Raw genomic sequence first — 21376 nt, 5'->3', positions numbered from 1 at the left:
CCCCACACACGTGTCAGCGGCACTGCGGCGCGTTTTCTTGGGCATCTGGCCCTCAACCGTTGAGAATTGTTCTCGTGATTCAACTCTACTCTCTGGAGTGCGGTTCTCTCATCCACCTTTTCAGATTTTCTTTTCTTGCGCATTCCCTTTCTTGGAAGGATCCTCCTTAGGATCACGCGAACACGTACGAGATGCACACACACACACACACACACACACACGCAAGACACATACACACAGAGAGAGAGAGAGAGGCGGAAACATCGGTCCGATCCACATTAGCCTCCACCTCCGTTTACCCTCGTCGACTCTCACGTGGCTGCTCTTGACGCTGCACTGCTCCTTCCCTCTCTATTTTTCAGCTCCCCTCCTTTATGAACGCACAAAAGTACAAGCAAACACGTTGGGCCCCGAAGGGCTTTCCCCGTTCGACTAAGGCCCGTGGTTGGGCGTGTGAGTCTGCATGCGAGGCGCAAGGTGGTGGAGGCAGACAGGAAGAGATACGAAAAGAGAGAGCTGGAAGACGGGAGGGGGACGAAGAAACCGCGCGTGCACGTAGAACCACCTCAACACTTCAACTGAGAGAGAAAGACGGAGAGCACGCAGTACCGAAAGGCGGGGCGAGTTGAGGGAGCGGGTAAAGGACGAAGGCGCTGGCGCGGCACACGTGGTAATGGGGAGTGGGTCCCTGTGCGTGTGGGGGCACCACACTTACTAACTACAAAAAGAGAGGAAAACGTAATCAAACCACACATTGGAGTACTTCTCGCACCTGAAGACGAGTGAACGCGTACCGATGCGGCGGTTTGGGGGGATTTGGGGGGAGGGGGACGGTGGAAATGGAGGGGGAGAACAGACGCGCGACAGCCTCGACACGTGAAACAGCAGCAGGCGCACGAGAGAGCGTTGTGCGGGTGTGCTTGTGTGGGTCTGGGCAAAACATGCGAAAGCGCAGAAATCGTCGTGATGCTCACCTGTAGGCAATTTTTTGCACGAGTCTGCGCCTCTGCACTCCGTTCTCGTTTCACCAGCTGTGCTTCCTTTTCAGTTGCACAGAGAGAGAGAGAGACACCCACACACACGCACGCAGGCAAGCCCGATGGCATCGCATTGCCGCTGTCACACTGACCGCCAACACCCTCACGTCTCATCTCACCCCGTTTGCTCCGCACGCTACTTTCTGTTGGCATCCGTCGTAGCAGTACTAGTAGCCGCCGCCAACATCGCTATCCTGACACTCGCAGCCTTCTTCATGTACTTTGCTTAAATGGCCTTGGTGACCTTCGTCTGCTCGAAGCCCTTAGGTAGGTAGCCGGCCTCCTCGGTGTTCCAGTCTACCCGGCGCGGCGGCTTGCCGTCGCCGTAACGCATGATTACAAAGCCTTTCCAGCAGAACATCCACAGAAAGAGGTACAGGGTGGGGGCGGAGATGTAATACTCTCGACCCAACTCGACGGCGCGGTTCATCATCCACTTAATGTCGACAAAGCGAAGCACGGTGAGGCCGCCGTTGTAGGCACCGAAGAAGCCTTTCGTGGCCGAGGACGGTGGGATGTCCTCCAGTTTTGGCGGGTGGTAGAGCTCTCCGCCGCTGAGGCGCGCCGGCGTGCGGCGGAAGAGAAAAGCTTGAGTGCGGCGCAGCATAGCGAAAAATCACGGCTGTGATAACAAGAAAGTGACACGAATAAGGGGGACAGGAGTGGTGTTCGCCGAAGTGGAGTGAAGCCGAGGCGAGTGTGTCGTAGGAACTGGAGACCGGTGAGTGCATCGAAAGGACACGACGGCAGTAAAAGGAGCAGCAGCAGCACAGAAAGAGAGACCCAGAAGTAACGCATAGGGAGGAGAGGGAGGAGGAAGGCAACAGTGCAACCGTGTTGTACGATTCGTGTGTGCATGGGAGTCCATGTCGACGGACTCAGCTGAGGTACACTTTGGCCGATAGGCAGGCGGTAGGGAGGGGACAGGGTTCAGCATTGCACTGAAGAAAACACAGTGTTCCCGCACACAACAACGATGACAGCGGCAACGGGATTCCGTGAGGGTACTGGGGGAGGGAGAAACAGGCCCTGACCGAGTGGGTGAGGGGGTGAGGGGGAGGAAGAATGTTCGTAGTATAACTACTCAAGCCGGAAAAGGAGAGATGCCCACGCACAAAGAAGGACAAAGGGAGAGAGACGAACTGAGGCTCGGCGCTGCTTCCCAGAGAAGTAGGCGGCATAGGCGCCCTGGCAGCCACCAGGAACTTCATTATCGATCTCTTCAGCTCAGTAGATGAAGTCGGCGCACCTCCGCTTCTCCATTCGCTTCTTAATTGCAGCATTGGTTTACAGTAGGGACTGCGAGCTTTCGAGGGCGGCGTACAGGTCAACCACCAGCTGCGCTGCTGTGAGGGGTTTCACCCAATGCACGTGCCCGCCATTACCCATGCCGTACGCTGGTGCTCCGTGCAGCTCCGTCAATGCCCGCTGCTGCTGCACATCGCTCGTTAGCATTACTACCGGCGGAACCGCGCAATGTGGGCTTGCGAGAAAGAGATCGTTCAGGTACGAGGAGGTCAACAGATCACCCGATTCCAGGGACGTGTTCGCAAAGAAGACGTGCAGGGTAGACGCTGGGTGGCGGCGGCTCAGCTGGTACAAGGTGTGCAGTGCCTTCGAGATAGCAGGCACGAAGAGTTCGTGCGTGGCACAGAGTGCCACGGGAAAATCAGTGACGGCGCGCAGTAGCTTTGATGAGAGGAGCATCTCCAACAGCTCACCAGGGGAGCCAAGCTCGACGTTAGCTACGTCAACAACGAGGATGACGCGAGCTGGCTGCATTTTACGTGCACCCGATGTGACGCCGGTGCTGAGCTCACCCTCAACAGGCGTGAGTGCCGGCGCAAGGCCACAACTGTACCGCAGTTCACGAAGCACTTGGGCGTTGTACAACTTGAGCTCTTGCGGCGTGAAGAGCTCGTCAGCGTGGATGTAACTCAGATGCCGCTGCAGCTCCATTGGATCCATCCAGAGCGGCGATGACGCCGATGGAGTCTCCGTGGCGGCACGGGATGCAGACAAGTCGGCAAACCCTGTCCGTGGCAGCATCGCCACGTCGCCGCGCAGTCGCTGGGTCACACAAGCTGGGCAACGCAGCAGAGGTGCCGTCGGCTCGTTGCGTGTGTAATACAGGTCATGGAAGAGTGCATTCCAGCGGCTGCTCTGGTGGGCAGTGAAGTAGGTAATGTCCATCCGCGTCCCGGGGGACGCACCGTACCAGGATGGGGAGTGATAGTAACCCTTCTCCTGCTGTTCCTTTTGACTGCACTGTGCCGTACCGTGTTGTGCAGCAGCAGCTGCATTATGACTGGCACCCTCTTGAAAGGATTGAATCACTGCAGTGCTAAGGAAGCGCGGCGTGTCTGATGCGACTGACTTCTTCATCCGTGCAGTGACACCCGGGGACGGCGTCGGTGGTTCGACCGGTGTGGTGAGCGGCCACACGTCACGGCGGCGGTGAGGCTGGTCGTTCGAGAATAGTCCCCGGCGCTCGTGCGCTGAGCAGGTCTGCAAGAGTTCCCGCAGACGACTCACGTTGTCCGCACTCGCGCTGGCCCTCTCTGCCATCAAACGCGTCCTTTTAGCGACAAAAGAGTCCGCGGAAGACTCCAGAGGGGGTGACGATGACGTAGTCGATGTAGAGCGCCTCGCCTCCACCGTGGAGCACAGAAGAAGCTCTCCTGAATTGAGGCGAGGTGGTATCGATGCTTCGGTCGCTGACGGCCAAGTCGAAATCCAGGGAGCGAAGACACGCCTCGACGAGCCGCAGCTGCCACGCACGTGGCGCATCCTTACGGAGAGGAGGAGGGGGAGTGGGAGCGTGACCAGGCAAGCCACCCTCGCTGCGTACGTACTTTCCTTGTGTGTATGTGGGTGTTACGAGTACACGAAAGAGCCGAATGGGGAAAGTGGAAGGGAGAAGAAGGGGATGAAGGTGGGGGGCAGCGAGCACGTGTGGCGGGAAGCCCGTCCTGCAATAGCGGGAAGGGGAAGCCAAGGAGGTAAGTGGAGGGGGGGGGGGTGTTTGGGAGGCATCACCCACAGCTGTCTGAAACGCAGCACAATACATCGAAGGAGGGAGGGACGTAGACATACAGAAGAGCAGTGAAGAGTAAGGAGAGGGAGTGGGGCGTCGGAGTAGACGACATGGGCAGTGCCGAAGCAACGAGAAGCACGGCGCAGTTGCCTTAGCTGCACTAGTTTACATGAAAACGGTGAAGTGGCCACAAATACAACCGAACAACGCCCATCGACAACAGAGCGGGTGCCATCGAGTCAGTCGGGAGCGCGCGTCACTGTGCTCCGCAGTGCAAGGAGGGAAAAAAGAAGGGGGTAGAAATCTTGCGCACCACCCCTGATGGGGTCCTCACACCCCGCCAGATGCGCACTCCACATCTGTGCTACGTCGCCCCGTCCATCACGGCGCCGTCGGCGTCCGTCTCACGCGTTACCTGGTAACTGAGAAAGCGGCAGGACGTGTATGAGGCGCAGCGCGGGCATCGCCAGCTCCGTCAGCGGGAGGCCTACGACGTCCGCCTCGGTCGTGAGGCATGAGACCACCGCCGCCGCACGTCGACACGCAATCTTGGAGGCTGCGATGGCCTCCGCAAGCACCTGGGGCCGTTTCTTTTGCCACGAAAGAGACTCCAGCGGTACCTGAACCTTCTTCGCCCGCTCCGCTAGGTCTAGCATGATTGCATTCAGCTTTGACAAGAGCTCGCGATGTCCGCCGCAGCAGCCGGTGAATGAGGCAACAATCGACACGAACGGCAGCAGCTCTGTCGAGACACTTTCCATTCCCTTCTCTGTCAGCTCCTCACAGACAAAGTAGGCCACCTTCAGTGAGCTGCGGTAGAGCGACCCCCAACAGCGTTGCTCCGCCGCTGTGAAGGCGTTGAATGGGGCCACGTGCCGATTGAAGGCAAAAATGGACTGCTCTGCGTTCCACAGTGCTGATAGAAGGCGAACGAAGCGCTGTTCGATCTGGAACAGGCGATCAAGTGGCACGCGCTGCTGCAGCGCCAGAGGAAGCGAAGCCGCCGACCTCGAGAAGGCCAACGGAGATATTTTTGACACGGACGAGCTGCCAGACACGTTGACCAGCGTCCCTGTGGCTGTCGCCGCCTGCAGAGCATCTGCGTACTGCACCCTCGCCTCACGCAGTTGCGGCACAACGCGCGCGTCTATGTCCTCAGCTGCCAGTGCGGACAGAAGGTATAGGCTACGCATATCCAGCGGGTAGCGAGCGCGTGCCTCAACCCCAGGAAGGTATGGCGTGTCACCTACACAGGGAAAGGCCGCGGGTACGGCGTTGGAGGTGCTGCCAGCAGTGAAGAGGGTGCCAACGGTCGCGTCAGTAGCAGCGGCCGTGTTCGCAGTGATTCGTTCCTGTTCAGCACGCAAACTCGCGCGGTGCAGCACGTCGTGAATCCGGCGCAGTCGCCACTTCACACTTTCAAGTGCAGATGCAGTATCGAACGCAAAGCACTCGAGCTGACGAGGGGAGGGTGGAGGGGCCGTGGTGGCAGCTGGCCCGGTGGGGAAAGGCGCGCTCAATCGCCGCAACTCGTCTGACCACAATGAGGCTTTCGACGAGGCGCATTGAGGAGGATGTACCTCTGAGGAAGCGGCCTCGATGCATCGCATGAGCGCATTCTGCCAATCCTGTGCGCACGTTGCAGGTACCCGCTCCACCAGCTCTGCCCAACTGCTTGTGGGGCTTTGGCGGCAGGCGTCGCACAGCCAGCGAAGCAACGTTGTGGCTGTGATCGCGTTGAGCAGGTCCGCAGCGTCCACCAACACTGTAGACAATGTGCTGCGACCGCTGTCGGAGAGTCTGAAACTCGTCCTAAAATCCATCCTTGGCTCCTGCGAGGTGGAAAGTTGCAACGAGAGGGGAAACACGGCGGGTGGTGCTCTCTGTGATCGGTATGGCATGGTGGTCGACGGCGGCGGCGGTAGCGCACTTTGTGCTACAACTTCTTTCGAGGTCTCTGCCACCGTGATGCACGCGCGCTTATATTCCTGCGTCTCGTAGTGCCACAGGAGCAGGTGCAGCTGTCGAAGGAAGCTAAGGTCCAATATATTGTAGCCACTGAGCAGCGAGGTAACCAACGCGCTCCACGGCGGCACTGTTTTCTCTGGGGTCGGAGCCGCCGCTGATGCGCGGTCTGTAGGGAGCGTCGTTGCCGCTGACCCTTTTCCGTTCCCAGACTCGTGATCGATCCTCGGGAAGCCTGCAACAGCGTATGCGTCTCCGCGGACATCAGTAGTTTCTTGGGTGATCTTCACCTCGAGGTCACGTGGGCTTGCCAGAGGTGACTCCCTGCCAACCCCATGCTGCTCCTTTGCCTCCGTGGCGCCAGAGCTGCTCGTCTCCTGAGCCACGGCAGCCTTGACAGCGGTGCCATCGCAAACGAGTGTTTGAGGCGATTGGTCCAGCATCGTGAGCAAGGCAACCAGTGCCGGTGGCAGCGGTGTAGCTAGAGATCGACCTTCACCAGCAGCGCTGTCGGAGGGACACTCGACAGCGCTGTTATCAATACGGCGACCGCTGCATAGCGAAAAAAGAGCCGCAAGGCGCTCAACACCGCCATCTCCGCTGGCACAGGTCAGCACAAAGCTCAAGAGGTCACGCTCTACCCTTGTGAGAATAGCCTGCACGCTTTGGCTCAGCGAGGCTCGCTGCAGGTGGATGAGGGAGGGGGTGGCACCGTGTTGTGTGGTTCTCTTCTGCGCCAAATCTCCTGGCTCACCCTTGGACTCGTTTGCCGATCGGCCAGGAGAGTTCTCGGAAAGGTCAGCAGGAAGTGTAGCGCGTCTGCTACACGGCGCGCTGCCTTTCCGCGCACCTTGCCACGTAGGTGGCGCTGTGCAGGCATTAAGGCCAGCGCTAGCAGCGTCAGCTGGTGGAAGAGCAGCGGTGTCTATGGTGGTGCTGCCTCCGCGGCTCAGAGCCTCCTCTTCCTCTGCAACGTCTGTGCCCCACGTCTGCAAACGCGCGCACAAAGCAGTGTGCATCGACATCTGCGGCGGACGGATCGATAACGGCGACGCCTGGCTGAGCAACACCGAGCTTGTCCCTTTCGAAGCCAGCTCGTCCGTTGCTGAAATGACAAACTGGACGCTGTGCTGACCTACCTGCAGCGGTGCCGGGCTCGTGTCCAGTCCGATCAGCAGCGGCATAGACTTCAAGAGATCCCAGCCTGCATCCACTGCACCTGAGAACTGCGTCCGTGTCGCATCATGATTCTCTGAGCGATGGCTTAGCGAAGAGGAGGATATCGCTTGCGCCGCTGCTCTGCTAGATGCAACGCTCTGCATAGGTGGCGCCGGCGGACTAGCATGAGAGTCGCCTATGCACCACTCGAGCGAAGGTGCGTGTCGTCGTTCTCGGCACCGCTGTAGCTCGTTCTGCCGCTGCACCTCGTTGTCCTCCTCCGCCAGCTGCTGCATCACAGCATCGTGGGCTCTTATAGGGTCGTCCACATAGACAAAGTGCTGCCCCGCAGCGTCATCGCTCATTTTCGTAACAAAAATGCCTGCGCCCACGTGCGCGTCCCCCGAACTTGGGCGGTGACTCACCTCCGTTGCTTCCTGGCGATCTTGTCGTTGGTGCTGCCGCGCAACAGTTCGGTGCAACGGGGCTGCGGCCATCTGCTCCGCGCAGACACCATTGTCGAAGCGCACCATCACATGTGTGCGGTCGCACCATTGACGCACCTGGTGCAGCTGTCGCTTCCACGTCGATTGGTCTTGAGCGTGCCTGCGCAGAAGTGCCGCTCTGGCCTGCAGAGCACGATCAAGCGCATTGCGGCCGGAGGTGGCCACTGCAGTGAGCTTTGACGCAGTTGCCTTTGCAACTGTAGCCGCAGTGTTACTCGCACCGAAGGTTGCAGCACCAGCACGGCTTCTCCTCGTGCTCGAGGCGGCATCTCCGCCAGGTGCGCACGCAAGGAGTGCATCATTCGCACTGGCGCCGGCTGTGTGGTGCTCTGTGCCCCGGAGGGGTCTGCCTGCATCCAGTTGGCCCTGCTCTACTGCCACAGGCCCATCCGTAGGTAGCGTGGAGGGCGTGGTGAGGTGACTCACGTACAGTCGCAGCTGCTCTTGCCGGTACGCCTTTGCCGCCGCCTCCTTGCCCGTCATGCCGTGCGGTAGATGGACTTGAGTGCCACTGGTGCCGTGACGACTCGGCGATCGCGATCGTTGCGCAACATCGTCGGATGCGCTGCTCACCGCCTCGCGTGGCGTGGCCAGCCTCCACCGATGCTTCTCGAGCATTTGGCGCGCCGCCTCAACTTCTCCAAGTTCTCGAATGAATATGGAGCTAGTTAGCGAGGCGGCAGAGAAGTCTGAGGTGGGTACTGAGGAGGCGACTGGAGACGTCAAGAGAGCCAGAGTCTCGGCGTGGCTGCCGCGTGGCCGGCGATCCGCGGCTGGCGGCACCTCGGAACGACGGTAGCCATGGTAGCGGCGGCGCCGTCGAAGCGTGTGTACAGCACTCTGCGCTCCGTACCGTCTCTCCATCGCTTCCAGTGTGAGGCGGTCCCGCTCCCATGGAAGCGTCAGTGCCGGCTTAGCAGCAGTGACAGCGACGGCGACGCGGTGCCGGTGCAATGGAGGAGGTAGCGCATGTGATGCGGCATTCATACGGCCGTCCTTGTCATCAGTGTGTGTGCCTGCCCCTTCCTGAGTTGCAGCATTTGGGTCGGCTGTAGAGCCCACGAAGGACGTTTCGCTGTTGTGCATTCTGCTACCGATGGCAGAGGGTGCTTGATGCAGGCCCCGCATCACCTTGCCCGCTCGGTCCCCAGCGGTGCCACCAGGAAGCAGCTCTGACGGCAAAAATGCACGCGACGCCGGCAGCAGAGGCATCACCTGTGCGGGTGCACGAGGTGCATTCTGGGCGTAGAGGTGCACCGCTGGGCCGCGTATACGCTGCGTGCCGCCACCTCTCTTGATGATTCCGGTGCCACCGTCTTGAGAGCCGTGCGGGGGAGCAACGCCCTCGGAAATCCACCGATGTGTACGCGAGGTGCCAGTGGTCCGTGACGGTGCCGGCTTGCTTTGCTTGTTGGAGGAAGAAAGCGACCCATAGCCTTCCTCCGACACGTCCAAGCAGTGCGGTGCGATATTAGGAGCAGGAATCTCTAGCTCCACTGGCGATGACTGTGTACGCCGCAACGTTTCACGCAGTCTCTGAAGCGTGTTCTGCCTGCCGCTGCCACGCGATGCGTTGGAAAGCATCGTGTTCGCAGCCCCGCTGAAACCTCCACTAAGCGAACTTCCCGCGGTGGCGCACGACAGCCGCATCGCGACGGCAGCGACAGCAGCTGCCGTCGCCTCATCGTCTTTGATGGTTCTGTCAGCGCTGCTCACACTCGCATCAGCGTCGCCGTCCTTGGCTCTCAAGACTCCTGTTGCAACCGATCCCCCCGGCGCCAAGTTAGTGTGACGAGAAAGATGCGTGGACAGCACAATGGCAGCGCGGTCCGCTCGACCCAGCGTGCTGTTCAGGCTGGGGGTGAGGAAAGGATGCGAAGGGGCCGGCGCTGGTGTCTCTGCGATGTGGTAGAGCTGCTGCGACTCATCACCGAGGAGCGTGTTGGTGGCAGAGAGCGTTCCATCCAGCGTCGACCACCACGCCTCCGGCTGAAGGGGCAGTGCATCAGTTGACACTGCAGGAGGCGTTTTGCTGCAGGGACGACACGACGTCGATGACAAAGTTGAGGCTGCGGCCGCCCGACCAGCGATGAGGGCCGTGACCGCCGACGATGCCGCTTGCCTCCGCTGAGAGGTGGGGAGCTCTGGAAGGCGATCTAGCGCCGCGGCGGCCTGCGAGGCGGTAATCAAGCCTCGTGATGGTGGACTGTGTCTTGCGTTACTCAGCGGGGGCGACTCCGAGTAGTGATGCACTGAATTATGTGACAACAGTGAGCCTGGAGCAGCAGTAAAAGCGGCGCGGTTTGGGTGGATGGGAGAGAAGATCAGTCGGTCGTACTCCCCATCGTAGTGCCGGCCACTGTCGTCGGCGTTGTTGTCGTCTCTCTGGCTCTGCGCAGGGGTGGTACGATGTAAGGTGGCGGCAGCTGCACCACTGCCACGTCTGGGTGACGCAGAGCAAAGTCCGCCGAGTGCCTTCTGCATGTGCGAGGATGCTGAGGGAGGCAGGGGTGATGCGGAGGAGATACAAGGGAAAAGGGAAATGGCAGCCGCCGGTATTTGGCGTGGTGTTCGTGCTCGCCACAGAGCGCGTGGAGAAATTTGCCGCCGTGGCGACGTCGACGGTGACGTGGCCGACGCTGTGCTAGTGTTTTGGGGGTGAGGGAGGGCAACAAATGTGAAAGAGGGCAAGGGGTCATTGCAGTCGAGTTTGCCTGCGCTCACATGGTGCTGATACGGAGGGCATGGATGGTGCCGTTGGTTGGCCGAGCACAACGGTTCTGTCAAGCCGCTTAGGGGGTGGGAGCTGGCAGTGCAGGAGGCAGTGGCGCCGGGTAGGTGGGGAGGTACATGGTCACGGGGCGGAACGTGCATTCAAATGCGTCTACACGCAGACCTCACAAAAGGGGGGGGGGAAATGGAGAAGCGACGTCGACTCTGACGCCAAAGTATGTGGCCATGCATATGAGAAGGGAGCGAGAGGCAGAGAGAAGCGCTGTGAGTGGGACGAAGGCGCCTTAGCCGCTACGTGAGCACGCGTTTGGGCACGTGTGTGTGTGTGCGTGTACGCGAGAACGTGGCCGCACGTTGAGAGAAGGAGGTCGCGGAATGAGTTGTAGAAACCAACCTTGAATGTGTACTCACGCAGGAGCCACTCCTGACGGAGGGGGTACCGGAGGAAGTGGAAGTGGTGGTGGAGGGTGCTGAGGAGGAGGGAGGGGAAGGTAACAGGACAGGGTGTAGAAATGAAAAAGAGGCGGAGATGAAACGCGTGGACAGAGAGAAAGCGAAAGGGATGGGAAAGAAGCACACGTGCACCCCATAGAACTGCGTTCTAGAAGAGCAGCATCATTGCTGAAGCGCTCTTTCTCTTTCTCTGCCTGTAGAAGGGAGTACTTCAGACACAAGCAAGCAAGCCTACACGTGCTTGTGGATTCAGTAGAGATGATCAGGCGTAGAGTAAAGGGGGCGAGGTGGGGCGGTGGTAGTCGAAGGAATGCACTAACGTTCCATTGGGCTGTACGCCATATACCGTGCAGTTTCCCCGATACGACAATTTCCTCTGGAAGGCTTGTCGAGCCGTCATGTGTACGCCTACGTGAATGGGCTGCGTAGTGCCGACAAATCTCCGTTGGTGGCTTCACCCTCCCCCCACATCCCCCACATTAGGACTGCTGCTGCACACATGCACAAGTATACTCGCCTAGGAATCCTCACAGAAGCTTAGAGCGAAGGCTGGGGCGGTTGCAAGGGCGCGGCGGTGCGGTGGTCACTGACTTGACGTTGCACGCTGCACCAGACGTAGCGGGCGATCGCGCGCTCCTCTCTCCGGCTCAGGCGATCCGTCACCACAGCGGGGATAACGTGCACATGGTGTCGTGCCGACTCCGGCACAAACGACGCTACCCTATGGCCGTGACGAGTCCGCCCCTGCCCAGAAGCGGGAGATGCTGTGGCAAACCCTGCTGGACTGTCAGATGCAGAATAGGCCATGACAGAGCTGTCGCTGAAGAGGTCGGCGACGCTGCGCACGTGCAGCCAGCTGTCTGACAACAGGAAAACCTGTGGCTCCAATCTGTACACCACCTCTGAAGCGGCACAAGGGGACGCTGCATGCGACACGACGCCCACAGACTCCCGCGGATCAAAGATATGAGGGTGAAGGCGTGTGATGCACTGAACAGTCTCCGCCATGGTGTACAAGCCGCCCGTTGCATAGGTGACTGTATCGGTAGTTTGAGCGTCAACGGTCGCTTCCACTTCGGCCGCCAGTGAATCACACGTAGTCGTGTCCATGCTCAGCGCCACCTGCGTCCGCATCCCAATGAAAATGGGAACCACCCGAAACAGCTGCGGCGCATAGTTGGCACGAGCCAGCTCGCCCACCTGCTCCGCGATGCGCTGCATCGACATGCCAACGGCAGCCTTCTGTTGTGTTTGCGCGTAGCAAACCAAAAAGCAGACGGAGTAGTGACTTGGAAAGCACGCGGCACTGCATGCAGCGGTGCCGCAGCAGGTGCGCATGGCCTCTTCCCATGTCGTGCACGCCGTGCCCCAAAGTTCTGCCATATCAGCGCACACGTCCCGCAGCGGCACCTCTGCCGCGCCGAAGGACTTGTTGGAATCGAATGTGCTGGAAAAACGTGCGCTGAGAAGGCGGAACTGCAGCCAGTCCGGATGGTGTCTCGCTTGCAGCTCATAACTCACAAAGGGGTTGGATGGCGCAAAGTGCGCCAGCGGAGGCGAGGCGGTAGGCTGGGCGGCGAGCGCGGGGCTTTCCGCCGTTGCGGCAGCCTTGCCCACCAGGCGTGACGAGGAAGACTGGACTCCAATGAGAGCGGGAGACTCTGTGGCGGGGGATGCAGCAGTGGGCATCGAACGCGATGCTGATCCTTCGAGTCGAGGCATGGCAGGAAAGAGGGTGGCAAGCGGGACACGCTGCGCGTGCATGCAAGACGCGCGCTGGAGGGCAAAGGACGCGCTCTGCAGTGGAACTGTGTCGTAAAGACAACGACCACGGCCAAAGTAGCGCAGAAGCTCTCTCTCCTTCTCCTCTGTACTGCACGAGATGCTGGGCGAGGCGACGACACCGCACACTTCACCCACAGCCATCGTTAGTGAGGAAGACAGCGACGGGGCGGGCGAGAATCGTTGGGAGCCGGTGTGAGGTTGAGAATTGAGGATGCCGTGCGTTCCAGATGACTGAGGTGGCGATACGCGTTTCTTGTTAGGGTGTGGCGCCGTGCGACTTCTCTCCGCTTGCTGATGGCGCTTGTGTGACCGCGGGCGCGCGTGCGAGAGTGGTGAGCGCGAGAATGGCCGAGTAACAGTGGTGACTGCGTTGTACGCAGAAAGACTACCTCGCCAGCATAGGCAGCACCACCGCAGTAGCGGCATCCTCTCCCATTGCACTGCCGGAGGTGAGTGGTGTAGCGTGTAGATGGGCGTGCGTGCGGTGGCCGACCAGTGTGGCAGGAGAGAGTCACGAGAGACTTGAGGGAGGAGAGGAGAGGGGAAGCCATGAAACGATGGACATAGAGGGGGGAACACAAGAGGAGTCTCCGCCCAGCAGGGGCGGGGGTAATGATCAACGACGGCCACCTTGCACTGCCCTCGCTGAAAGGAGGGTGGAGTGCATGACTTCTCTAGGGTGCATGTATTCTCAGAGGGCAGGAATAAAGTACGTCCAGGACACCTCCCGCAAGGCCTACGATCCAAACGCGCAAGCGTGCTACACTCGAGCCACCATCGTCAGGCGCGGTGGCCTACCTGACATTGGGGTGTTTACACCCACACACTAGCTCGCACACCAGGGCACGCACAAGCAGGAGCAGACTCACTCATGCACAGCATCGACAGTTTCATCATCAGTCGACAAGAGTGAGCCTTTTGAGCTCTCCTCGAACCGGTTGCTTTAACTCCAGCAATTACTTCTATCGCACAAGCGGCTTACGCACTTCAGCAAACGCGTGAGTCGGTGGCGCATTACCTGATTTCTAGGCATCCTCCTGAAGCGCGCCCAGCTCCAATCCTGTCACAGGGGCATCGCTCTCGTCGGCGCCAAAGGCCATTTCGGCCATCGTCTCCGCCACACTCCTCTCTGCCGCTGGCTCTGTTTCCGGTGTCGGCTGCACGTCCGTCTGGATGCTCAGCGACGAGGCAGCAGTCGTGTACGATGGGTGCAGTGGCAGCAACGCATCCTCGCTGTTGGAGTTGCGCTCGTGGATGTACCTCTCAAACGCGGCATCTACACGCTCGCCGTAGCGCTGCCCTGCGCGTCCGCTACGGCCACGCGCGCCACCACGGTGGTGTGGGCGACGGATGCCGAGAACCTCGTCCATGTCCTTGCCTTCGGCCATCATTTGGTACTTGTCGTGACTCCACTTGCCACTGTCTTCAGAAGGGAAGACGCCGTCGGTGGCAGCGAGGCCCAACTCCTCCGTGTGGGGGTCCGACTGTAGCGCGTTGCTCACATCTCGTCCCCCGGTAGACGAGTCACCACGACCACGCCCAGCACCAAACAGGCCGGTTCCCCCACGACCGCCGCGTCCCCACTGCCGCTGCGTGTCGGGCAGAAAGCCGCGGCTGTGATCCCGATGCGGCCCGTTGCCGCCGCCGCTGCTACCCGAAGAGAGAAGCACAACGCCGTGCTCCTTCGCCGGCTCGACATGCAGCTTTGACCCCTCCATCTCTACGCCATCCATGCAGTAGACAGCCATGGATGCATCTGCCGGGTTGCGGTAAGTGCATAGGGCACTGCCGATGAAGCGACCAGAGCGGTCGGTGAACATCTTGTACGACTCCAGCGGACCGTAGACCTCAAACTCAGCCTTCAGGGCGCTTGTGCCGTCTCGCTCGATACGTTCCAGCGGGATCTGTGTCACGTACACGCGGCATGACTTGTCGATAACAATACCAGTCGGCAGCATGCCGCGGCTACGGCTCTTGAAGTTGTCGAGCGGCGTGAAGGAGGCCATTATTGGTATCTGCGCGCCGATACACTTGGGCACCTTCGGTGCGTTGATGTGGGTTTCCGTATAATGAGAGAGCAAAGCAGGCGAGTGATGGACCCGCACACACACACATGCGCACATGCATAGACAGCAGCGCACCTACGAATAAGAAAGACTGTCAAGGCGGAGAAGAGAGTGGAGCAGGGGCCTGAAAGGCTTGCGGCCTCAGCAGGTGGGAAATCAATAGGCGACGTCGAGCTGCGGGTGCGCCCAGGAGTTGTCTGGCAGCTGGGGAGGGAAGGGGGGAGGATCTGCGAAGAGAGGGTGCGCAAGTGAGTACGGAGATGTGGCGAGGCAGGGAGAGAGCGTCCTTTTGACAGCGATTGACCGCGGCTCATTTGTCCGGCATGCAGACCTACAGAGGGGCACGTGCGGGGAAAAGTCTCCCGTTGGCTTCACTGTAGGGATGGGGTTGCCGAGGAGCACATAGAAGTACCCGTCACTTGCAAGCACAGACATCCCACGAGGAAGGGTGGAGGGGGGGAGGAGGCAGAAGCGTTGTGGTCTTTATATCTGCATTCGTGTTTAGGGGTATCTTCACGAACTGCAAGGCGCCAAGGTAGGGCGCACGCCCACACCCACAGACACACAGAGCGGCAGGCAATACAGGCAAAGAGTGCACATGCGTATTGCCACAAAATCCAGCCTCCAGTAGCAGCAGTGCCAAAAAAGGAGAGCAATGAAGGGGGCATCTCTACGGCCACTGTGTGAGTGTGTGCGTGTGCGCATGTGTGTGAGGGTGAGGGTAATAGAAACAGGGGCGGGGAATGAGGAGGGGGAGCTACAGGCCGCCATAAACTAAAAGAGAGGCGAGCGTCATGAGCGGTGCCGCTGAGACCATTTGAGTTGCCACACCGAAGACAAAATGAGGATGGGGGGGGGGAGGGAAAGAGAAAGCGCAAGAAAGCCGCGGCCTGCACCCACCACAAACGCCGCCCCCTTTCTCCCCACCAGCACACATGGAGAGAGGGAGAGAGGAGACACATGTGCACGCCCTTGAGCGTATGTCCATGCACGCACCAAAAAGGCGTCTCACTCCCTCTCCTTTGCGTATGTACACCGCTGGTGGAGTAGTCGCCCTCTCTGTTCGTTTAGAAGTGTCTCCTCAGTGGGGCACCACCTTGGCACCGTCCACGTACATGTTGCGGGTAGCGCGAGGCATCCTGACCTTCAACCCGTCATGCATGCAACGCTTCAGTTTCAGCTGACATCCAAGACGTGACGTTGGCTCCGGGTAGAATGCCTGGTCGATCATGTCGTTCTCTTCGTCTGTTGGCTCCTGGAAGAGGTCCATGTCCTTCTCCTCCAAGTAAACGTGGCACGTGGAGCAGGCGCACGATCCGCCACACGCCCCCTCCATTGGTAACCCTTGTTCGGCACACACATCAAGCAGTGTCTGGCCTTCGTAGCCCACCACCATCTTATTCTCGCCATCTGGGAGAGTAAACTCCACCTGGACCATCTTGTCGCGGTCGCCGCCGTGGCCGTGGAACCGGCGTGACTGTAGCAGTGACCCTCCCGACGCTGCTATCGAGGCGAAGCACAGTGGCGACGTGCCGCCGGTGAGACAGCGTGCCATGCAACCATCAGCGATGGTGGGAAGGGACGACAAGCGCACGAGAGTGCGATACATGTCTTTTGCTGCTCTTGTGTGGCTGGGGATTCGCCTCATAGGTGTATGCTCCGGCCAAACAACGCACGAGAAACAGAAAGGGCGGACAGACCCAAGCTGGATGAGAGGCCAGACAGTGTGAGTCCAATTCAGAGACGCGTAAGTACCCTTGCCTAACCCTTAGTAGCGGGTTGGAAGAATAAGTGTAGCCACACACACACATACACCCACACACACGACGCACGACGCCCCTTTCCAAAGACTTCACAGTGCTACACGATGGCAACAGAGGGAGAAATACACTCGGGGGGAGGGGGTATGACCAAAAGAAGCTGAGCGAGACCCAAACACGCGCACGCACACAGACAGGTGGTATCAGCGGCTGCGCGTACTTGATGGGTACGAGTGTCCGTGTGAAGGGGCGCGTGCAGGAGAGTAGGCGGCCTACTTGTGTGAGGGGTGACAAGTTGACGTTCCGCTCTCAGTCAACAGCGAGAAGAGAGAAGGGAAAGAGGAGGCGAGAGGAAAAGCGAGAAGTGATGACGAAACATCCAAAGGGAAGTGGTGGTGCCCCCCTCCCTCCCTCCCCCCTCTTCCGTGAAGCAAACAAACGAGCGAACGAATACGAAAAGGGAGTGCACTCAGAGGAAAGAAGTTCGGACAACGACAGAAGTGAGAGAGGGGGATGCTGAACAGAAACAACACAAATAGGCGCCGCGTCACTAGGCGTCCTGCACCGTTAGTTCCGTTACAGGCAGAGCTCCCGTGCTGTGGACGGGGCACGCACCGATCGTGGAGAAGCAAAAGTGCACCACAATCGAGAGAAGGGAGGAGTAGGCGGAAGCAGGATAAAACAGAGTGAGCAATACGCAGCAATGTAAGGCGGAGATAACAGCGCTACTTGTTCGATCACGTCTTGGGTTGGCCTTCACTCTGCCTGTTCTTTGGTGTGTGTGCGTGTGTGTGCGTCTGTTGAGATCGCAGTGCAGCCCGCCCTGCGATGCGCTGCGAATCGGAAAAAAAGGGCGGGGGAGGAGAGAGGAGAGAGGAGGGGGTGTGATGGACTCGTGGGTTGAGGCGTTGGTGGCTATGAAGGGAGTGAGGGTAGCGGGTGAGCGAACCCGGGGCAGGCATGCACAGGCAGCAACGTCATTGGCTTTGTCTGCTCCTTTTGAAACTTTCCTATATGTATTGGTCACCTCATGGTAGCTCAGTGGGGAGGGGCTTCCGTGAAAAGTGGAATGCCACACAGAGGGGGGGGGGAGGAGAGCACCGCTACCCCCCCCCCCCCACCCACACACACACTTCCAGGAGGAAGAAGGACGAGGGCAGAGCAACTGCACAAGGATCTGTGTCCGCCTGCATGAGTGAGTCTGAGAAAGATATGGCAAGGCGCGTAAACACCATCATGATCGCTCACTAGTGCCAGCGTCTTTCATATATATATATATATATATATATATATATATATATGAAGGGCGCCAAGTGCTATAATTAGGCCTTTTCTTCTTGAACGAGAGAGAGGCGTCCACAAGGCGGTGCACTTCGGACTCCTGAGTAGAAAACGAAAGGACGAATTCGTGCTTGTGTTTCTCACTCAGACTCCCAGATAAACACGCACACGCGCAAGCCTCGGTAATAATGAGCGCGGACACAGCACATCACCACAACCCTCCCTCTGCTCCTTCTACTCTTCTATTTCCGCGCGCGTCTCGTTGCTCTCAAGCGTGCGCGAACTTCACTGACATCATGTGCAGTCACAGGGCAAGAGCGCTGGACGAGAGTGAGTGAGTGAGAGAGGCTACGAATGTGGAGGGTGCTCAAGTCATGCAGGACCCCCTTTCCAGCGGGCGGCGCGGGGCGCAGCTGGAGTACTCTGCGAGGTGTTTCTCTCCTTCGGTAGCTCTCTCCTTTTGCGCAGTACATGCTTGATGGATGAGTGCGCTGTTTCGCGCTTCCCTTTCCTTGCGTTCTTCGTGTGTATGTGTGTGTGTGTGTGTGTGTATGTGTGAGTGTGAGGAGAAGGGAGGGGAGGGGCGCCATTTGCGTTGCCTTTTCTTTCGGTGTTTCACTTGGTGGCGATTAAGAGAGTTGTAACGTTAAGAGCCCTCGAATTCAGCCACCGCCCCGCACGGCAACCACACCACACCTCACGGCGCGCGACACATGTGTCTGATCAGGGAGAAGCTGGTCGAACGCCATGCACACCTCGCTAGAGGGGATTACACATACAAACACATACACGCACACGGAAAAGCCAGAGCACGGGTATCCCTAATTCCGAGCCTAGCTAGAGAAGAGGTGCGGCACTGCTTTCAGTCCCACTTCGACGTGGAGAAAGGCAAGGAGCGCTACTAGCGCTGCTGCCGCCACGGCACCCTCAAACAGGTACGACTTGGCCATAAATATCTGCATCGTCTCCTCGTAGGGGCCGAATAGCGTGATGCCGGGCGTACGCAGGTCCTGGTATGTCGTCACGGAAGAGGCCGAGGTGAGCGCGGTCCGCTGCGCCGCTGCCGCCTGCGCACGCATGTGATGATCAAGGGTAGCAACGTACCTCTGCAAGCCCGCACCGTTTTGCGCCACCGGTGAGCGGTGCGACTCACTCGCGTGCTGCAGCAAACCCTGAATGTACGAGACCGCCCCAGGCCACACAGTCGTCGCCTTCTCCGCAGAGGGAGCCGCCTCGGTGATGATGCGCACAATAGCCTCAACCAGGTCCACGCGCTTCGCGAGCACTTCTGCATCCGCAGCTGTGACTGGGGGGCGACGGGTATCACGGAAAATTTGATCGATGTGGAGAGTGCGGTGGGCGGATAGCGTCATGGCGGCCATCTGGCGGCTAGCAAACACCTCATGCTCAAAGCTAAGGTCGTAATGATGGTAGTTCGTTTTGGAAGACATCACCTTGAGAGAAATGCCGAGTGCCTTTGCCGCTGATTCGATCTGCTTCACAAGCTGCTGGCCATGCGGCCGCTTCACGAGGGCGTCCTGGACATGCAGATAAAGCTCCTGCGTATCCTCACTCACTTCCCGCCGTGGCAGGAGCTCATCAAGGCAAAGAACCAGCCTGAACTGATCAAGCTCTTTACCCGTGTGCTGCGATATCCACGAGGTCGTACCAACGTAGTTGAAGCGCGACGTGCTGCCGAGAAGCACAGTGACCCTGTACGGAGCCGCAGACTCCTGCCGCGCATAAGGGGTGGACGTCAGTCGACGCCACAGCTCCATCGCGGCCACAGCACCGGAAGCGCCGCTACTGGTCCGACTTGCAGGAGACACGCCGAGTGAATCAAAGTGTGCTGTGACCAGGACCTGGGGGACAGCGGCAGCCGAGGCGGCCTTATTACGCGCCTGCTTCGGTTTGTGCATGTACTGACTCTCAATAATGGCGCTGAGCAGCGTCGAATTCTCTACCAGCTCGCTTAGCCGCAGCGTCTTACCCACGGATAGTACCACCTTCTCCGTCATGCTGCGCCGCGCTGCGACGGATAGCAGCCGCGACAGCTCCTGCGAGGCCGCGCCGTGGGTCAGGAAGTACACGGGAAGGGGGGCGGAGGTAGTACTGAAGAAAAATGAAAGCATGTCCTCGTTGGTCGTGTCCTCGTCGCACAGCTCCACAATCAGGCCCTTCGCCGACATCAACGATCCGAACCCGGAGAGCTGCTGCAGGGCGGACTTGGTGAGGTGCTCGCTGCACTGCACGTACACAGTGTAACCGTGGTAGGACGCAGACGCCAGGGGCGTGTACCGTACCATCTCGCCGCGCAGAAGCACCGCTCGACTGCCGAAGAGCAACTCATCCTCGTTGCCCAGTTGGCGGTTGAACGTGATGGCGTGATCGACTCCCACCTCCAGCACTGGGCCTGCTTGCGCCACGTGCGCCAGGCAGACGGTGCTGAGAAGCAGCACTGCCACGACGATATTGCCAACCATGTGGGGTGCTCGCGTGAGGAACAAGCACACACGAAAAATGGCGAGAGAGGGCGGGGGACGAGAGAGAGCACACGGGTTTTGTTTTCCCCCTTTGTTCATCAAATATGCCTCAAGACGCAGGGAAGGGGAGGGAAGCAAAGTTGGCCCGAGAGAACGCCCTTAGTCCGCTCTGGAGAGAACGATAGGGAAACGGACGAAAGACACCGGGCAAACGGACACAATCGCTGGGATGGAATTGGGGAGGGAAGAGTAGGTGGGAGGGGGTGGCGAGGAAGGATGCGAAACCGAAATCGAATGACACCCAAACGCGGTACAGCAGAGGTAATGAAAACAGTAAAGGGAGAGCAGTGCCAGGCGGAGTCAGACAGGGAAGGATAAGAGGGAGAGGGGAGGAGCCGAGTCGGGGTCCATACGTTGACGAGAGCACGGGTGTGCTGGCGAGTCTGTCAGCGGAGGGCTGGCTCATTGGATGCGTCGGGAATGGCGCGCTCAAACTTGATTTACCAAGCCGACGAGCCTCTCTGGTGAAATGTGCGTAGGCGTTCGTTTTCTCTCCCTGACACACAGCGAACGGAGTCGATCGGCCGAGAACGAAGGGCGGAAAGGGGATGGAGAGGGAGAAAGGCGGCGCAACGAAAAGGGGAGGGGGAGGGGCCGCAGAGGGACTGTCAGTAACAAACAGCAGCGGCGGCTTGAGTCGTCCGACAGCGCTGTGGCACCCCCCCTCACCCATTACGTACATGAGACGAAACCACCAGCGAAAAGAGGTCACGCAGACACACACCTAAAGAGAAGAGCGGCTGATGCGCCTTCTCGTGGGAGCCCATTCTGCGTCGACGCTGACTTGCTCGAGTCGGGAGGGGGGGGGCCCTCTCTTTCTATCACTCTTCGCGTTCCCCCTCCTTACTCGCATACGATATTCCCTGTTCCTCACCCACCCCTATACCCACAGAGCTCTTCCCCTTCACCCATTACGGAATACGATGAGAGGTCAATGGGTAGAATTGAAAGCAGAGAGAGCAGAAGGGGGTGGGGTGGTGTGTGCTGAGGAGCACACGCGGAAGAAGGGCTTGCAGAGGTGGTGGGGAGAGGGAGCCATGGCGTGAATGGTT

At 59.3% G+C, this 21376-nt stretch overlaps 7 protein-coding genes across 7 annotated transcripts; all 7 read right to left on the bottom strand.

Annotated features, from left to right (window-relative positions):
- Nucleotides 1–1263: 1263 nt before the first annotated feature.
- On the bottom strand, nt 1264–1644 carry LPMP_261080 (hypothetical protein; the record flags this gene model as incomplete). Its single annotated transcript, XM_010701626.1, has 1 exon — nt 1264–1644. One exon carries the CDS (start codon nt 1642–1644, stop codon nt 1264–1266), a length of 381 nt encoding a protein of 126 aa, XP_010699928.1.
- Nucleotides 1645–2324: 680 nt separating this feature from the next.
- Nucleotides 2325–3827, bottom strand: LPMP_261070 (hypothetical protein; the record flags this gene model as incomplete). The annotated part of the gene is made up of 1 exon (XM_010701625.1): nt 2325–3827. One exon carries the CDS (start codon nt 3825–3827, stop codon nt 2325–2327), a length of 1503 nt encoding a protein of 500 aa, XP_010699927.1.
- Nucleotides 3828–4478: 651 nt separating this feature from the next.
- On the bottom strand, nt 4479–10187 carry LPMP_261060 (hypothetical protein; the record flags this gene model as incomplete). The annotated part of the gene is made up of 1 exon (XM_010701624.1): nt 4479–10187. The coding sequence occupies one exon, from the start codon at nt 10185–10187 to the stop codon at nt 4479–4481; it is 5709 nt and encodes a 1902-aa protein (XP_010699926.1).
- A 1239-nt stretch (nt 10188–11426) lies between these two features.
- Nucleotides 11427–12815, bottom strand: LPMP_261050 (hypothetical protein; the record flags this gene model as incomplete). Its single annotated transcript, XM_010701623.1, has 1 exon — nt 11427–12815. One exon carries the CDS (start codon nt 12813–12815, stop codon nt 11427–11429), a length of 1389 nt encoding a protein of 462 aa, XP_010699925.1.
- Nucleotides 12816–13699: 884 nt separating this feature from the next.
- On the bottom strand, nt 13700–14797 carry LPMP_261040 (hypothetical protein; the record flags this gene model as incomplete). The annotated part of the gene is made up of 1 exon (XM_010701622.1): nt 13700–14797. The coding sequence occupies one exon, from the start codon at nt 14795–14797 to the stop codon at nt 13700–13702; it is 1098 nt and encodes a 365-aa protein (XP_010699924.1).
- A 1024-nt stretch (nt 14798–15821) lies between these two features.
- LPMP_261030 (hypothetical protein) lies at nt 15822–16295 on the bottom strand (the record flags this gene model as incomplete). The annotated part of the gene is made up of 1 exon (XM_010701621.1): nt 15822–16295. The coding sequence occupies one exon, from the start codon at nt 16293–16295 to the stop codon at nt 15822–15824; it is 474 nt and encodes a 157-aa protein (XP_010699923.1).
- A 2319-nt stretch (nt 16296–18614) lies between these two features.
- On the bottom strand, nt 18615–20264 carry LPMP_261020 (hypothetical protein; the record flags this gene model as incomplete). The annotated part of the gene is made up of 1 exon (XM_010701620.1): nt 18615–20264. One exon carries the CDS (start codon nt 20262–20264, stop codon nt 18615–18617), a length of 1650 nt encoding a protein of 549 aa, XP_010699922.1.
- Nucleotides 20265–21376: the final 1112 nt, after the last annotated feature.

This window comes from Leishmania panamensis (genome assembly GCF_000755165.1).
Source record: "Leishmania panamensis strain MHOM/PA/94/PSC-1 chromosome 26 sequence".
Taxonomy (NCBI): domain Eukaryota; phylum Euglenozoa; class Kinetoplastea; order Trypanosomatida; family Trypanosomatidae; genus Leishmania; species Leishmania panamensis.
This window is presented reverse-complemented; position numbering and strand designations above follow the sequence as displayed.